At 44.3% G+C, this 17,061-nt stretch overlaps 1 protein-coding gene across 5 annotated transcripts in view; it reads left to right on the forward strand.

Annotated features, from left to right (window-relative positions):
• Positions 1–17,061, forward strand: part of Ypel2 (yippee like 2) — a 60,425-nt gene that overhangs the window by 12,729 nt on the left and 30,635 nt on the right. For all 5 annotated transcript variants that reach the window (XM_078042342.1, XM_078042339.1, XM_078042340.1 and 2 more), the window contains exon 2: positions 10,297–10,610. In XM_078042342.1, coding sequence (XP_077898468.1) covers positions 10,494–10,610 — 117 coding nt within the window. In that variant the 5' untranslated portion in view covers positions 10,297–10,493. The remainder of the gene's footprint in view (positions 1–10,296; positions 10,611–17,061) is intronic.

Consider the following 17,061-nt stretch of genomic DNA (forward strand, 5'->3'; position numbering starts at 1 on the left):
GGTTTAGGCCACTTGGGAAAGTTCCCTATGGGGTAGTCTAGACTGTGAAGGGCTAGGAGTGGCAGTAACAGAAATGTTTCTGCTGTCAGACAGCAGCTAGGTAAAACTGTCAGAGGTTCACATGGTGTGGCTCATCTGAGCTGTAACTCCGCAGTACTAAGTTTCAGACATCATCAACCAGTTTCAGCAAATGGGTGTCACAGGAATTGGGCTGGCTTTATAATTTGGGGGAGTGTTAATGGTGAGTCCTATGTAATGCTCAGAACTAGATATTTTAAATGTTTTGAATAGTGGCACAGTAACTAAGGAGATTTAAAAAGAAAAAACAGCTTTATATGGCAGAATGATATCCCTGATGGTTATTCATTTTACTCAGTTAACATTTTTCAAGAATCTCCAATGTGCTGGGCATGGTGGCACATGCCCTTAATCTCAGTTACTCAGGAGGCTGAGGCAGGAGAATCGCAAGTTCAAAGGCAGCCTCGCAACTTAGTGAGGCCCTAAGTAATTTAGTGAGACTCTGTCTCAATGAGAATAATAAATAAATAAATAAATAAATAAATAAATAAATAAATAAATAAATGGCTGGAAATGCGGCTCAGCAGTAAAGCACCCCTAGGTTCAATTCCTGGTGCAAAAAAAAAAAAAAAAAAAACTAATGTTTTGGACACTAAATCCTGAGGAACACACTGAGGGATGCCCCATGAGACTAGACTTTTTTTTTTTTTCTTTTGTAAGCAATTAGCACAAAAGCAATTAGTACTTCAGCCAAAGACTGGACTTTTGACTGCAGGAAGTTCCCAGTCTGATGAGGAGAGGCTCATGAGCAATGTAATAAAATGCCATCCCAGATAAAGGTAAAGTTTTTCTTTGCTGGCAGCAGGGGCCACCAGCTCTGCTTAGGGTCTTATTTGAGCTGGGTATTAGAGGATGAACAGGCATTTACTAAGCACAGAAGATAGGTTAAGAGATAGGAGGTAATGAAACATTGAGAAAAAGCACAGGGTAGTGACCAGACTTGGTGTGTTCAGCAAACAGGTTTAGACTGGAGTTTGGGGAAGTGATGAGAATATAGAGTTGGGAACAGGCTCTTCATGTCACCTGACAGGTTGGACCGTGTCCTATAGGCTGCTAGGAAACCACTGGAGATTTAGAAACACGAGGAGATGTGATTAGATTGTATTTTATAAATAGAATTCTAGAATGGGCTGGAGAGGTGAGAGCTGAGTCAGGGAGTCCAGTTAGGGAGCAAACACAGTAGTCCACAGTGATAGAGGATGGGCCTGGGGGTGGGGGTGGCTGCTGGTGACTGAGGAGAGCAATGGAAAGGGGGGTTTAAGCAGTTTAGACAACTGTCTAGGGGAGAAATGAAGTTTGATGTGGAAGGGAGAGGGAGGAAAGGGTGTTTCCTGCTTAGGCAACTGGCCTTCAAGAGGAAGGAACAGAATTGGGGTGAAGGTGACAGGGGCAAAGGAAATAAATGATAATGGTATTTTTTTGTTTTATTTTGCAATGCTGGGGATGGGGTCGGGCCTTGCACATGCAAGGCAAGAGCTGTGCCACTGAGCCACACCCCAGCCCAGAAAGATGGAAGAGCACCCTTGAGGTTGAGGTTGAGGTTCAGAGAGGTGGAAGAGCATGGTGAAGCCATTTTATTTCAGGAGAAAGCAGCTGAACACTGCACCAAGCAACAGGGTTAGCAGCTGAAAGTATTAGTGTTTGCACCTGGCATCTGGAGGCTGCCCGTGCTTTTGCTATTCAAGATCCCAGTTAGGATAAATGATGTTCAGGAGGCCTTACTGAAAAGCCCTGTAGCTCTTCCACTCCTCTGGAGGATCTGTATTGTATCAGTGGATCCAGCAAGACAATCAGAAATCCAAGTCTTTGGCCTCTCCTGGCTTGACCTGACTCTGTGTAGAATCCCATTTACTCAATTGTACTTGGATGCTTGTTATGCTGTCTCTTTTCATGGGAGAACACTCAAAGGAATAATTTTATTTTTATTAATACCAGGGATTGAACCCAGGGGTGCTTAACCACTGACCCACATCCCCAGCCCCCACTCCCTTTAAAAAACATTTTTTTTTTCTTGCGACAGGGTTTTGCTAAGTTGCATAGGGACTAATTGAGTTGGTGAGGCTGGCTTTGAACTTGCAATCCTTCTCCCTCAGCCTCCCAGGCTGCTGAGATTACAGGTATGCACCAAGGTGCCCAGCTCAAAGGAATCTTGCCAAGGGGTTATGGGCTAGGAGCTCTTGAGACATTCTGGGAATCATGTCCACTAGATTTTTCATTGTCTCTTCTCTAATCACCCACAGGAAATTTGTATCCTGAACAACCAATATGTTTTTATTTTATAGGAAATGATAAACCTTGTCTTTTTTTTTTTTTTTTTTTTTTTTTGCCCTGGTGACTAGGAGCTCAAAGCCAAGTGTAACTTCAGTAATTATGTCTATGTCCAGACTCTCCTTTTGTTTTTAATTTTACTATCCTAATTTCTTAATTTATTTTAAATCTTATTGTGTTGTGTATATATATATATATATATATATATATATATATTTTTTAAAATATTCATTATTTTTAGGTGTAGATGGACACAACACAATGCCTTTATTTTTATGTGGTGCTGAGGATCGAACCCAGGTCTCACCCGTGCTAGGCAAGGGCTCTACCACTGAGCCACAATCCCAGCCCTGAGTATATGTTTTTGTAATTAATCTCAGATACTTTGAACTCTTTTGCTTATTTCTTTTGTACGTGGGATTGGACCCAGGTGTACTCTACCTTTGAGTTTCATCCACGGCCCTTTTAATTTTTGTTTTGAGACAAGGTCTCACTGTGTTGCTTAGGCTGGCCTTGAACTTGCCATCCTCCTGCCTCAGCCTTCTGAATTTGCTTGGATTAAAGGCATGTGCCACCATCTCTGGATTTGTTATTTTTAAAATTGAAATTGTAGAGAAACCTGAAGTAATATCTGATCTACTTGATAGCTGGTCAGCAACAGCTACTTCTGATATCTAGTAAATGGCATGCAAGTTGCAAGATGTTCAAGGGGAACTCCTCTTATATGCAGATGTTGTAACAGATGCAAGTCTTACATGGAGTCCTCCCCAGGTGAAGTGTCAAACTGATCCCACAGTAAAAACGTTGCTCTAAGAACAGATGTTGGAAAGGCATATTAGCATCTCTCTCTGAAGGGCCTCTGTAATGCTGTCATGTTCTATGACCTCCCTAAAATCAAGGCCTTAACAAAATGAAGGTTGGTGGATGGATACTTTGCTCTGGGGCAGGACTGCAGGATTCAGCTGGCAGGCATCATTAGCACATGGAATCAGGACTTTAAAGAGCAGAAGAAATCCTAGAGATCATGTAGGAGTATTGTCTATCAGATAATCCCCCTGAAATCAGGACTAGACCCTGTGTCCAGGTTGGAGATGAATGGTTGGCTTTGTTTTTCAGGGAGAATGCCTCCTTGACAGTTCAGACTCGGTTTTTGTTATCAGCTAGATGGATTTGAAGTACCACCTGGGTCAGTGCTATAAAAGAGGTATCTATAAAATGATGATATTGATTTTTTTTTTTCTGTGTATCTTGCACATCAGCTTGTGGCAGTTTTAATAGAGGATTTTCAGAGTAGTTTTCAATAGTGGGGCCCCATCCTGAGATTAGCAGTCAGTACAGACCCCATAGGTAACTTGTCTGATGCACTAAGTGGTGGAGTGTTGTGTTGTTTGGAATGACAGCAATAATATCAGGTCCCCAGTTAAGCTACAAAAGCCTACTTAAAGCACAATGTATCTTTAAGTGGATTAGTTTAGGCCCTAACCTCCTAACCACTGTGAATCAACCTGGGGCACAGGAACAGTGTTGCCTTTGGTTGTGTGAGTAGGAACAGCTCCTTCACTCTTTCTCCCTTGCTGGGAAGGATGGTTGTAGCTAATCAAGGTTATTGAGTATTGACCAGGTGTCAGGTGCTGTGTTTGAATGCCTCACTTGCATCATTTGATTCTTTTGTCTCCTCCAGGAGATATACACTGTTGTTATCTCCTTTCAGGCTGTTTGCCCAGTGGCAATGCAGCTAGTGAGAAGAACCCAGACTGAATCCAAGTCCATCTGCCTCTAGATCCTGCGCTGATGTCCGCTCTTCCTGTGTGGCAGACCAGAGATCCTGGGTCTCTCCTACCTTCTCTGGGTTCAGGATTCTGGTGCTATTAGGCTGGGTAAGGAGGACAATGCTGGTGGGTTACAGGCTTTCCACAGGCATTTCATCTCTTGCTCTTTTTCTCACTTTCCAGTCTCAGAATTGGCTTGCCAGCTCGCTTTCCACTGCCACCACTGTTTATCAGGGCTTTTCACATTCCTCATGGATGGCTGAACAGAACATGGGTTCTCAGTCATGGTCCTGCCTTCCAGATTAGAGGTGTGTGCCACGGTGCTTGAACTGCTGCTGCTATTTTTTTTTAACATAGCCTCAATGATGTAAAGAATAGGCATAGATGCCAATTACAGACCCCCTTTGATTAATTTCTAGGATTTTAAAAGGTCACCTCTAAGCCAGGCATGGTGGCACACAACTGTAAACCCAGGAAAGCCAGCCTCAGCAATTTAGTGAGGCCTTAAGTAACTCAGCAAGATCCTGTCTCAAAATTTAAATAAAAAACAGCTGGGGCTGTGGCACTTGCCTAGCATGTGTGAGGCACTGGGACCCAGGGTGACTTTGCCTCCTTCTTCATTATGTGGAGGGGGACCTCTTTCGTGTGTGCTACCTGCGCAGATAAGTGGACTGGTTCAGCTCCCGGTCCAGTGAGAAGCAGAGGAAATTCATTTCAGCGATGGTGTTTAGTGACTGCCATGCAGCTGAGCTCAGGGGGTACAACAAGGACCACAAGTGGCCCCTCTAGTAGAAGATGCAGAAGCAGAAAAAGAATTCCAAGAGGATTAAGCGGGGTAAACACAGAAGGGGCCATTGAGCTAATGCTGAGGTGACATTTGAGTGGTCTCTTTTTTAAAAATTTGTTTTTAGATACATAACAGTAAGGTATATTTTGACATTATATACATACATGGGGTACAACCCATTACATTCTTGATCTCATTCTTGTGGTTGAACATGATGTGGAGTTACACTGGCTGTGTATTCATATATGAGCATAGGAAAGTTATGTCCAGTTCATTCTACTGTCTTTCCTATTCCCATCCCCCCTCCCTTCCCTTCATTCTCCTTTGTCTAATCCAATGAACTTCTATACTTCTCCATACCCTCCGTGGTTATGGGTTAGCATCCACATATCAAAGAGAACTTTTGACCTTTTTTTTTTTTTTTTTGCAATTGGCTTATTTTATTTAGCATGATAATTTCCAGTTCCATCTTTTACTAGCAAATGCCATAATTTTATTCTTTTTATGGCTGAGTAATATTCCATTGTGTATATATCTTTTCTTTTTTTAGTTGTAGATGGACACAATACTGTTATTTTATTTGTTTATTTTTATGTGGTACTGGGGATTAAACCCAGTGCCTCATGCATGCTAGGCAAGTGCTCTACTACTGAGCTACAATCCCAGCCCCCCCCCCATTTTCTTTATTCATCTGTTGAATATGAGCACCTATGAGCTGAGTTTTAGGGGACAAGTGAGGGTCTGGAGAGGAGAGGTGGGAAGATTGTGTCACATTGAGGGAATGGCATTAACAAAACCATGGGCATGTGAATTAGGTATGGGGTGTTGGGAACTATAAAGAGCTTCATACGAGTTGCCCAAATCCTAAGTATTTGGAATACATACCTGGAATTTATTGTAAGGTTACTACATGCCAGGCACGCATGCTGAGTGCTTTGTATCTTAATTTAGTTAATCCTCACAAAAGCCTTATCTAGTAGATATTATGATCTGAGATCCAGAGAGCTTAAGTAATTTCTTCAAGGTTGCACAGCTAATAAATGGAGCTGAGATTTGAAATTGCTTCAAGGTCTTGTGAGCCAGTACCCTGTATTGCCTTTCTGAACATCATGAGAATAATGACATCATCAGATCTGCTTTTACGATAGACAACAATGGCTAAAATGCAGAGGGTGGATTTGAAGGAGAAAGAGGCTTCTGAGCTTGTCAGGGTTGCATAAATCAGATAGCAAGGCCTCCAATGAAGCCACCTCTTGGGAAGACTTTCATCTCAGCACACTCCATGCATCTTTCAGTGTCGTCACCAGCTGGTCTCACCTTGAAAAGGTCGTTCTGGGTCTGGGGAGATGTTGTCTCCATGGCACCATCTTGTAGGGTGCTTCAATACAGAATAAAGAGTCCCAATGGGGGCAGCAGGCCACCCATTCCACTAGGGTGAATCTAGCTACACACAGGCTTTGGGTTCAATTTGATTTGAAAGCAGAAAAGAAATGTCTTTGCCTACTTTCCGGCAAACACCCCAAGGAAACAATGATACAGAGGCACACCTTGAGGATGGCCTGGTCCAGTCTGGAGGAGTGGCTTCCTCTCGTGAGTTCCATGTGCCTAGTCAGTTTCTGTGGCCGTGCGTGGTCTGGCTCACACAGCACTCCTCAGTTTCTTCATGGCTTGATTAAAAAAGGCATACCTACTACCCTTCTCTCCTGGTGACATGCAGAAGGTTCCATTCTAAGTTCCACCTGGAACTGTGGCCCCTGATGAAAGGGGCCAGTCTGTTAGGCAGGCCAGCCAGGTTCGGAGTGTGGTCCCTCTGCCTTTGGCTCTTGAGGTGGTGTATCTGCGATCTTTGTTTTTAATCATAATATTTCACGTTTTTTCTTTCCATGCTGAGCCAGCTGGGGGTGGTAGCAAATCTTTCTTTAATTTCCACTGTGATGGATTATTAGTTCACTTAAAATGCTGTTTAATTTGTACATGTGCCCTGAGGCTTTAAAATACCGAGTTAATTTGATTATTGTTGGAGATCAGTTTGGACTCCACAAAATGCTGAACGGGTTGGATTCATGAAGCCCCTGGACCCTGTCGCCCCCTCAGGGATCAAAGTCCAAAACTTAAAAATGCTCTATAGACCTGTACCCGTAATTCACCCCTTTGAAAAAAAAAATCGCCAGTTAAATTTTCCTTTCTAAGAATTGACTCAAGCAAGTTTCTCAGTTTTCCCTGAGAAATAGGAAGAAGGCAGCACCAGGTGGATACATTCTTCAGTCCCTGGCTGAAAGATAACTTCTGTGATTTCAGCCTGCTCCTTCCTTTCTTCTTAGCCACACTGGCCTTTTCTTGTTTTGGAGTCACCTTCCTCTCCCCCTGCTCTTTGTCATTCCTTCTGGCTTGTCCTGGGTCTCAACAAGAGGCATTTTCCAGTAATTTCTCTCTTCCTTTGCTTCTTCCCAGGGAAGGGGTCACATCTTCAGGATGCCTGTGGATTCATATTAAAGAGCTGAGTGAGGGCAGGTAGCTCAGTGGTACAACACTGCCTAGCTTGGGGGAGGCCCTGGGTTCAATTACAGGGAAGGGGGGAAAAGGTGGGGGGAGCAGAGCACAGTGAAGACTAATGCTTGTCTAGACTTTCCAGGATTTTCTAGCACCAGACAGTCTGGGCCGTTGCTCACATGGTGGATTTATTCTCCTGCAAAAAAGTTCAGAGCCATGGTGAACAGTGAGTGTGCATGTGTGTGTGTGTTTTGGGACTCACTTACATTTTTTAAAATGGGTATGGGGGGTTTAACTCAGTGGCAGTTTACCACCGAACCATATCCCCAGCCCTTTATTTTGAGTCTGGGTTTCACCAAATTACTTAGGGCCTTGCTAAGTTGCTAAGGCTGGCATTGAACTTGCAATCTTCCTGTACCCATCTCCTGAGTCACTGGGATTACAGGCGTGTGCCTGGCTGACACACTCACATTGAATACAGAGTGTAAATGCTTATTCTGCAGAAAGTAGCCTTGAATAAGTTTTGGGATTCAGATTTGAAGTTGAGCATAACCAGAAACTTCTGCCTATGAACTTTTTTTTTTTTGGGTTTCCTACAGAAGAGAAGTGAGAAAAGGAATAATTCTACTCAAGGGAAATGCATAATTTAGAAGCTGTCTGCATGCATAAGAAAACAGACTCTGTAGCTGCTCTGTAAACGCAGAAAGGCAGCCAGGGTCATTGTTTCCCTTTCTTCCCTTGGTATTTACGTAAGACTGATGAGCCCAGTGCTCCCTACTGGGCGGCCAAGGCCATGGACTTCAGAAGCCTTGGTCCTGGGGGAAGCCTACTTCTCACATTCCTCTGCCTGTCTTCCTTACCCTACCTAGCCCGCTTCGGCTTCCCCCTCCCTCTCTGGATATTCTGTCCTTCTTGACAGTAGAACAGACACTGGAAAGGTTGAAGTCATTTCAGGAATCACCAAGATGGTGTCTGGCTCTTTCTACCACCTGTAACTCTGTTGTCATCCTGTAGCACTGGTCTACTGTAGCCTGTTTTGTCCATTCACCTCGCCCACTACCCAGAGGATGCTCAGGGGCTCTGGATCCAGAGGTTCATGTATCTTCCAGCCCTGTGTCCTGGGATGGCCAGGCCTAACTCTGGGGCAAAGCTGAGGGAATCATTTCCCACTTCTGTATCCTTCAAGTATTTCTTTCTTTTTTTCTTCTTGGTACTGGGGATTGAACTTGGCAGCACCCAACCACTGAGCCACATCCCCAGCCCTATTTTATATTTTATTTAGAGACAGGGTCTCACTGAGTTGCTTAGTGCCTCGCCTTTGCTGAGGCTGGCTTTGAACTTGTGATCCTCCTGTCTCAGCCTCTGGAGCCGCTGGGATTACAGACGTGCGCCACCGCACCTGGCCATATCCTTCCAAGTGTGACATCCATGTGACCTGATCTTGGGTCTGTAAGAGAGAATGAGCAGAGAGACATAATTCCCTGGCCTCTGCAGGCCTGAATCCCTCCAACCATCAGGCATCTTGCATGTAATTGGATGTGGAGCCAGTGTGACTCAGGGCTGCAGAAGGAATGTGTTCTTACTGTGGCACGAGGGGTAGTGACCACTGTTGTCCTGCAGCCTAGTGTGGTCTTGGCCATGCAGGAAGGCTCCAGGAGTACAATGGCATCAGGGACTGCTGTGGTGGGAAGGATGCCAAGGTGGAGGGTGGCTTCCTTTTGAAAGATTTGGTTCCAGTGAGGTTTAGAGAAAAAAGAAGACTAGGAATTTGTAGGATTTCTCCAAAGTGTCCAGATGGATCCCAGACATAAGCCGGCAAGGAAGATCTGATTTTGTTTGTGTGTGGTGTCTCGCCCTTCTCCCCATGCACCTCTAAATAATTTTATCTTCAAAGCCTAACGCAGGTGTTAATTAACGCTCAGGGTTCTCCTGGGAGGTACACAAGTGGGAACACCATCCCCATTAGTGAAGTCCAGGGAATAGACAGGTGTCAAAGCCTGAGGTAGGTAAGCCACAGAGGAGCAGAGTGAGCCTCGGGCCTTGGAGCTGTTTCCTTAGACCTTCACTGGGACTAACCTGCTCATTTGTTATCCTGGGAACCACCCACTTCCTCGGTGTCCTCGGTTCCCAGTAGAATAAGAGGTGAGGCTGTGGGAGGAGAGATGTTTGATATTGTGGGATGAATAATGGGAAATCCAGGGATTGAAGGAAAAAAATTTTAAAATTTACTGTCTTTATGATTTTTAGGTGAAGGAGCCTTTTTATGACATTGATTCACTCACTTGTTTTTTTGTTTTTAAAAATAAAAATGCATCTACTTCTGAGCAAGGTATTGCAAAGGGAATCACTACTCCCAAGTTGCTGGCTAGTTCTGCTGAATGGGAAGCTGATCCTTTGTATCCTGTGCTCAATCCCTAAGTGGAGACTGGTGTGGGGGTTGCTGCCTCTGCAAGTGGTGGCTTCATATGTTGGAGTTCTCCTGGCATCTGGCAGTGGATGGGAAATCCACACATGAATATTGGATGGAGTGAATCACTAGAGGCTGAATTCTTCCTTGATCTTTCACCTTGGTCTGCTCAGGAAATGGGACCCTAAGATATCCTTTCTCTGGGGTTGTAGGTAGCTCATCTTCAATCCTGGACTTTGCCTGAGGATATTAATGCCAATTGGCTGGGTAACTGCTGAAAGTACCAAGTTGATACTGAATCTTCAACTGTAGCAGAGCAGCAGGATTGGAGTGATTTCTTTCTCATGCGTTGGGCAGCTTGGGCCCAGTTCAAGAAATAGTGAGGGGGATTATTTTATCCTGTAAGCATTAGCCTTTTTCTGAGTGGCATTCAGACTCTACATGACTTATAGGAAGCCTTACTGTATCAGCTAATGCTATTTTACTTGGTGCCGCAGGCTGCTGAGAACCAGCCCTCGACCTCTACTTGAGGGTCCTTCCTCTGAAGACGTCACCAGTGTGTGGAGCCTGCCCCACACCCACCCCCTGCCAAACCACGGCCTTTACCTGTGTCTTCCGGTGTTTCCCGTGCGACCCATCCTGTGGGAGTGCCTCGTGGGCTGCCCCAGAGCTCACCCCACGCTCAGCGGCGCCAATGGTGAAGATGACAAGATCCAAGACTTTCCAGGCATATCTGCCCTCCTGCCATCGGACCTATAGCTGCATTCACTGCAGGGCTCACTTGGCCAATCATGATGAACTCATTTCCAAGGTACATGTTTCCCGTAAGCCTTTCTTGCCTACCCCCGGGTGAGGGCACTTTTCCTAAGGTTACAGATGTTTATAAACTCTGCAAAGGGGCTGGGATATTTCTACTCTATTTTTTTGTGCAGAGAGGGCTGACTCACATGACTGCCTCACTTCCTTGAGAAATCACTCCAAGTTGCAGGGACAGAGAAATGGTTTAATTTGTTATTTTGGAAATTAGATGTCACCCTTGTTGGAGGCTTTGGGGGCTGGCAGCTTGCAGGCCAGAGAAAGGATTAGAGCCTTCTGCTCAGCTTGTTTGGTTTAGTTGGCAGAATGTGGCGAAGAGTGCTTTCTGCTTGGAAAGTGAATTCTAAGAGAGGTGGGGAGAAGAGGGTCTTATGGTTTTGAAGGGTTTTTGTTGTTCACGTTTGTTTTGCAGTGCTGGGTACTGCACCCAGGGCCTCATGCATGCAAGACTAGGGCTCTGCCATCTAGCTACCTACACTGCCAGCCCCATTATAGTGGGATTTGTTGACAAAGATGAGAGAGTCCCTGACAAGCCCCAGGGGAAGTTGTAAGACAGTGGCATTACTGAAATGAGTGGCCTTTGGGGAGAAACAAAAGTGTCCTGTTGAAGAGATGATCCACTGGCTCAGGGGGACCTTTTGGGCTTATGCATGAGGTAATATAGAATGACATTTGATCATAATCAGAGGAAAGACCAGACCTTGTTTTCCCTGAGGAGCGTTGGCAACAGCTTCTGAAGTTAGGACTGGGGTTAATAAGAAACAAATCCAACACCCCGTTGTGCGATTCAGGCACTGGACCCTTCCTTCAGGCAGCATTCTCACGGGAGCTGCCACTCTCTTGGACCTGTGTTCCCAGGGGAGGAGAAACAGGTTTTACTAGGGCTGCTTGACAAAGAGAAAAAGATCGTGGGAGAATTCTTCCCTCAACTGCATCTCAGAACTTGGACTTCATGCCATTAAAATGAAAACAAACCAACCTTTATGCAGATCCAGACTAGGTTGAAAAAGAAAATTAGTGCTGGGGATAGTAGCTCTTGCCTGTAATCTCAGTGACTCAAAAGGCTGAGGAAGGAGGATCCCAAGTTCAAGGCCAGTCTCTGGAACTTAGTTAGACTCTGTCTGAAAATAAAAAAAAAAAAAAAGAAAGAAAAAAGAAAAGAAAAGAAAAAGAAACTGGCTAGAGATGTGGCTCAGTGGTAGAGTGCCCTGGGTTCAATTCCCAGTACCAAAAATAAATAAATAAATACAATTGGTGTTGCTGACCTATTTATAAGAACTGCTGGAAAAGGTGGCCTTGCTTTCTTTTTCTCTGGTTGGGTAGCCTCAGCCAGGCAGGGATGAGGGCTCCAGTCAACAGTGTAGACCCTTACAGTCTGACTGGCTGGTTAGACATAGGACGCGAAGAAGGTTGACAGAATAACCAGGTCTGTGTTAGCAGAAGATCTCAAATCGGGCCTGAGGATGGGGTCCCTTGTTCTCCGTCTATGCCAGGATGTTTAGTTACCATGAGCTGGATGCCTCAGGCCCTCAAAGACTTAGCTGGACTTTCGCTCTGTCCCACTTTCCCTTCTTTGTGATTCTGAAAATTATTTTCCTTTATTCTATTTATGTTTCAGCCAGCTTTTGGCTTCCTTTTATATCAACGAATCATCTTTTGTTGGATTCTCTTTGAGTTTGGGGGGAACCCTTTGTCAGGAAGTTTGGATGTGGGAGGTTTTGTCAGAGAAGAGAGCAGCCAGTCCTCTGGGCATTGGAAGCGGACCTGTGAGCTTGGAGGGGAATTGCAAAGTTGTCTTTTTTGGGAAAATCACCAAAGAAAGTGTTAGTTTAAATCTAGTGGGAAGCCAAGGCATCATTTTAACACAAGGAAAAAGTGCTATGTATGACATTGAGGTACCAGTACAGTGCTTTTTAGCATCCGCTATGTACTAAAAACTGCTACTTGACACTTTTATAAATGCTATCCCATTAACCCTCATGAGAAGTCTTTAGGTCCTTAGTCATCTTTTATTCTGATGGAGAAGCTGAGACTTACAAAAGCTGCCCAGGATCTTGGATTGGACATTTGGAGAAGAGAGAGTTATTGCTTGGTATTCAGAAGGTATTTCTGGAAGAGGTGATTATTTGCACTGAACCTTGTGAGATGGCTAGAGTTTGAATATATAGAGATAGTAATGACCTTCCAAGTTTATGTCTTATCTATTTGGCCTGATATGCAAGGCCTTTGATGACCTGGCAGAATCTTATCTTCTGAGGTAGTTTGCAACTGAGTGGAAGTAAGCCACAATCCCAGAGTATGCAGGTAAAGGGTAGTTCAGGGCCATGGATTTCTGATAAGAGCATTCTTCTTTCCCTGCTCCTCTCATGAGCTCTTTCTCACATCACTGGGCCATGTCCTCTCAGCTTTAGTCTCCAGATCAGAACTTGACCTGTGGTAAGAGCTCAGCAAGTAATCAAATAAAAGGACGAATGGAGCTTGAACATTGGGAGAAGACAAATAATGAGCAAAAAAAGGACTTCATTGGCCTTATGTCCTCCATCCTGCCCCTTTTGGGGCAGAAAGGCTCATTCACAAGTCCAGGCCAAAGTCAGCAAAGGCTTTGGTTTCATTGGCTGCAGCCAGTGCACAGATGGGGTGCATTAGAGCTTGATGATTTAAAGAGTTGGTTGAAATGCCTGACTGGGGAAAGAGTGAGGGAACTGTGGCTGGCGTCGCACAAAGATTCCTTTATTTCGCTTCACAGCCACCCCAGCATTAAATAATCTATAGATTCTTATGCAGGTCCTCATAATGGAAAGATCATTGCCCCAGCCCCCTCCTTGGAAAATAGGCCTTTCTTTTCTTTTCTTCTTCTTTTTTTTCTTTTTTCCATTTAAGAAAGTTCAAGGAGAGAATGTCCCTCCTGTTCTCCCCTCTTGACTTAATCTCCTGTGTGGCTTCAGAATCTGCCCAGTGGGAGTTAGGGACTGGGAAACAGATAGCTGGAGCTGGTGTAGAAATGCAATTAAATGATACTTTGTGCTTGCAATGGGGCCTGTAGTCTGAAAGCTTGATGTTTATTTGGAAAAAGGAAGAATAAGGAAAAAAAACAACCAACCAACCAACCGACCGACCGACCGACCGACCAACAGTGAGTCTGCCTTCATTATGGAGAGGAAGGCAAAGAGGTCCAAAGAACCAATGCTCTTTAGTATGTGGCCATCCTACTGTGACAGTACCAGACTTCAGGCTCTCCTAGGCCTGAGCCTAATTGGAAATGTGTGACTATAAGGTTTTAGACATATTAGGATCTAGGTCGATATGGTGATAGAAAGAATCCTGCATGAGGCTTTCTCCCTTCCCAGCTCACTGTACTTTCCTGGAGGCCTCGTTGGTTGTCCAACCTCAGCCTCGTTTTTCATTTATAAAATAGTACTTGCTGTGTTTAATATGGTCTTGTCCATTAGGACTGCTGTAATGTACTTTAAGCTGGGTGGCTTATGAACAACAGAAGTTTGTTTCTCATAGGCTGGGGAGTCTGAGGTCAGGGTTTTGCCAGAGTTTGTGGTGAGCGAAGGCTCACTTTTAGGTTCACAAATGGCTGCTTCTCCATGATCTTATGGTGGAAGGGGTGAGGAATTTCTCTCTGGCCTCTTTATAAGGATGCTAATCCAACTTATGAGTGCTCTGCCCTCATGATCTAATAATACCCTGAAGATCTCATGGCTAATACTGTCCTCTTGGGGGTTGGGATTTCAATTTGGTGGTCCACAAACATCCAGACCATGGCACATGGCTAATAACTTACACTTATGGTGTGCTTACCGTGTGACACCCCATGACAGTCTCATGCAGATACAGACCTTACTGGGGAGGGGAGCAGGTTTGCCTCCTTGGGTTGTTATAAGGCTCAGATGAGAGATCATGGTATGTTGGTGAATGGTTTGTAAATTATAAAGCTCAATGCAAACATCCAGTAGTCCAGTTGCTTCTCGTGGCCTTACTGTCCCAAAAAGGAGAGTGGATGAGTAGGTTGCAGGGAATTGTTCCTGCCTGGTACCAAGGAAGATTTAGATTAGCCAAGACAGTTTTGCTTTAGAACCTGGAGCATAGGAGTTGGACATGAGAAAGGGGCAATAGATAGCTGACTGTGTGGGACTAGGGATGGAGCTCTGTGGTATGGCACTTGCCCAGCATGCATTAGGCCCTGGGTTCTATTCCGAGCACCTCAAAACAACAACAAAAACCAGCTCTGTCTGTAAAATGGTAACAAAGTCTTTACTCTGCATGAGGGTGGGGGAACAACTTTTGAATTGATAATAGAACTATCTAGAGAATGTGCTGAGGCGTCCAACATCCTACCATTTCTTTCTTAGCGGGTGTTGTGGTCAAAATGCTGGTGTTTGCAAGCAGAGGTATTTTGAGTTGGCACAAGGAATTGCTCACACTGTTGGATTTTTTTTCTTAATGGGGTCATCCCCACTATAAAAAAGATGCTTTGGTTATACAACAATGAGAGCCTCAATTGTACCAGTTAGTTGCCCTGAGAAAAATCTGAGCCAGTGGTCACATTCAGGGACTTCACGAAGCTTTGTGCGAAGATGTCTGTTGTCCTTCTCTTGCCTCCCTCCTGCCAACCCTACACGGTGGAGTAGGCCATTTGGGGATGGTGAGTTAAGTTAGTCCATCACAAATCAACATTGGGGACTTGTGACTTCATTCCAAGATACAGGTTGTTTTAGTCTGGGTCCTTGGAGAAAGGCACTATAGAGTGGGTGGCCAGGACAGGTGGAAGGAAGAAATACTTTGCTCACCTTCCAATACTGTTTTATTATTGGTATGTCAGATTTTTTAGGTCAGATAATTTTTCTGGAAACAAATACAAAACTCCCAGAATTTCAGATCATGTAGTCTAAGGTCCCCTTCATGAGGAAACAGGCCTCGTGCAACTTAGTGACCAGCCTGAGGTCACACAGCCTCAGGGCCAGGAATTTCTGCTGTACACCCTTCAACTTTTCTGTGTGAGGAGCTCTGGCCTGACTTGATTTTAAGATCTGGACAATCCTTCTGAAGTTGGGAACTTAGGAGGCAGGTTGTTTTTGTTCCCTATGGGGTTCCATTGGGCTCACAGTGGTGGCATTTTGGTTTTCTTTTCCTGTCTAGAGATTAGATGCAGTGTTGCTTTGAGAAGATAGACAGGGGGTCAGATATTCTGAAACCTCCTATTGATCTGGTTGCTGCAAAAAGGCCAGCTATGCCCTCAGTTTCCCATCTTTCCCTGAGCCAATGATTCTCAAAAAGATCTGTACCCCCAGTGCAATGGTCTAGAAGTTGTGGGCACTGCTGGGCATGGTGGTACATGCCTTTAATCCCAGTGACTGGGGAGGCTTAGGCAGGTGGATCACAAGTTCAAAGCCAGCCTTAGCAATTTAGTGAGGCCCTCAGCACCTTAGTGAGACCTGTTTCAATAAAAAATAAAAAGAGATGGGCATGTGGCTCAGTACTTCAAAAGCCCTTGGGTTCAATTCCCCAGTACGCATCCAACACCCACCAAAAAAGTGGCATGGAGCAGGTGCTGGTGAGGAAGTACAGTGAGGATCATCTCCTGTGGACCCCTGTCAGGACTGCTTTCCTTTTAGTAATTCCCACCGACTACCAGTGTGCGCTCTTAACGTACAACAGAACTGCTTTCTAAAATATTGATGTCCTGAAAACTTCATGTAAGGAACAAACAAAGGAACAGAATTTCCAAAAACTTCCCTCACATTTTTTTTTTTTTGTCTAGGTACATGGGAAATGTTATTTTGGGTATTGGGGTGTATTAGTGATAGCCACTGCTGTATTAGTCAGTGATAGCGGCTATGTCACATCATACAGCATAATTTATAAGGAATACATTCAATGTATGGTGTGGCTCTTGAATATGATTATCCCATGAGCTTGTCTTAACTTGCAAAACATCGAATTCTAATTTTATTAGTTGAGATTTTTTTAATTCAATGGATATCTGATAACTTTGAGTTTTATAAAAACTGTATTTGAATAAAATTAGTATTTCTATTTTAACAACAGGGGGAAAAGTAGGATTGCATGAAACCCATGTCTTAACTTTTATAAAAGTTAACCTTTTGTTTCTAGAATAGTAGGACCCAATCTTTAGCAGAGTAATGGATGGATTCTCAGAAACAGAAGGTTGAGAAGAGCTGTTCTTTATAACCCATATATAATAGTTGGTGCCTATGGTACTTTGCTATAGACTGGCAGCACTTCTTTTTCTTTTTTAAGCCATGCTGGGGATCGAACCGAGGGTCTTGTGCATGCTAGGCCAGGGCTCTACCACTGAGCTACACACCCAGCCCTGAAAGGCAGTGTTTCTGCAGCGGCATTTCTGAGATTCAACAAAGGCAGAAGTGATAAATTATGAAAGAGTCCAACGCAACCCAATAAGTCAAGTTTCAAAACAC

This window comes from Ictidomys tridecemlineatus, chromosome 3, assembly GCF_052094955.1.
Source record: "Ictidomys tridecemlineatus isolate mIctTri1 chromosome 3, mIctTri1.hap1, whole genome shotgun sequence".
In the NCBI taxonomy this organism is placed as follows: Eukaryota; Metazoa; Chordata; class Mammalia; order Rodentia; family Sciuridae; genus Ictidomys; species Ictidomys tridecemlineatus.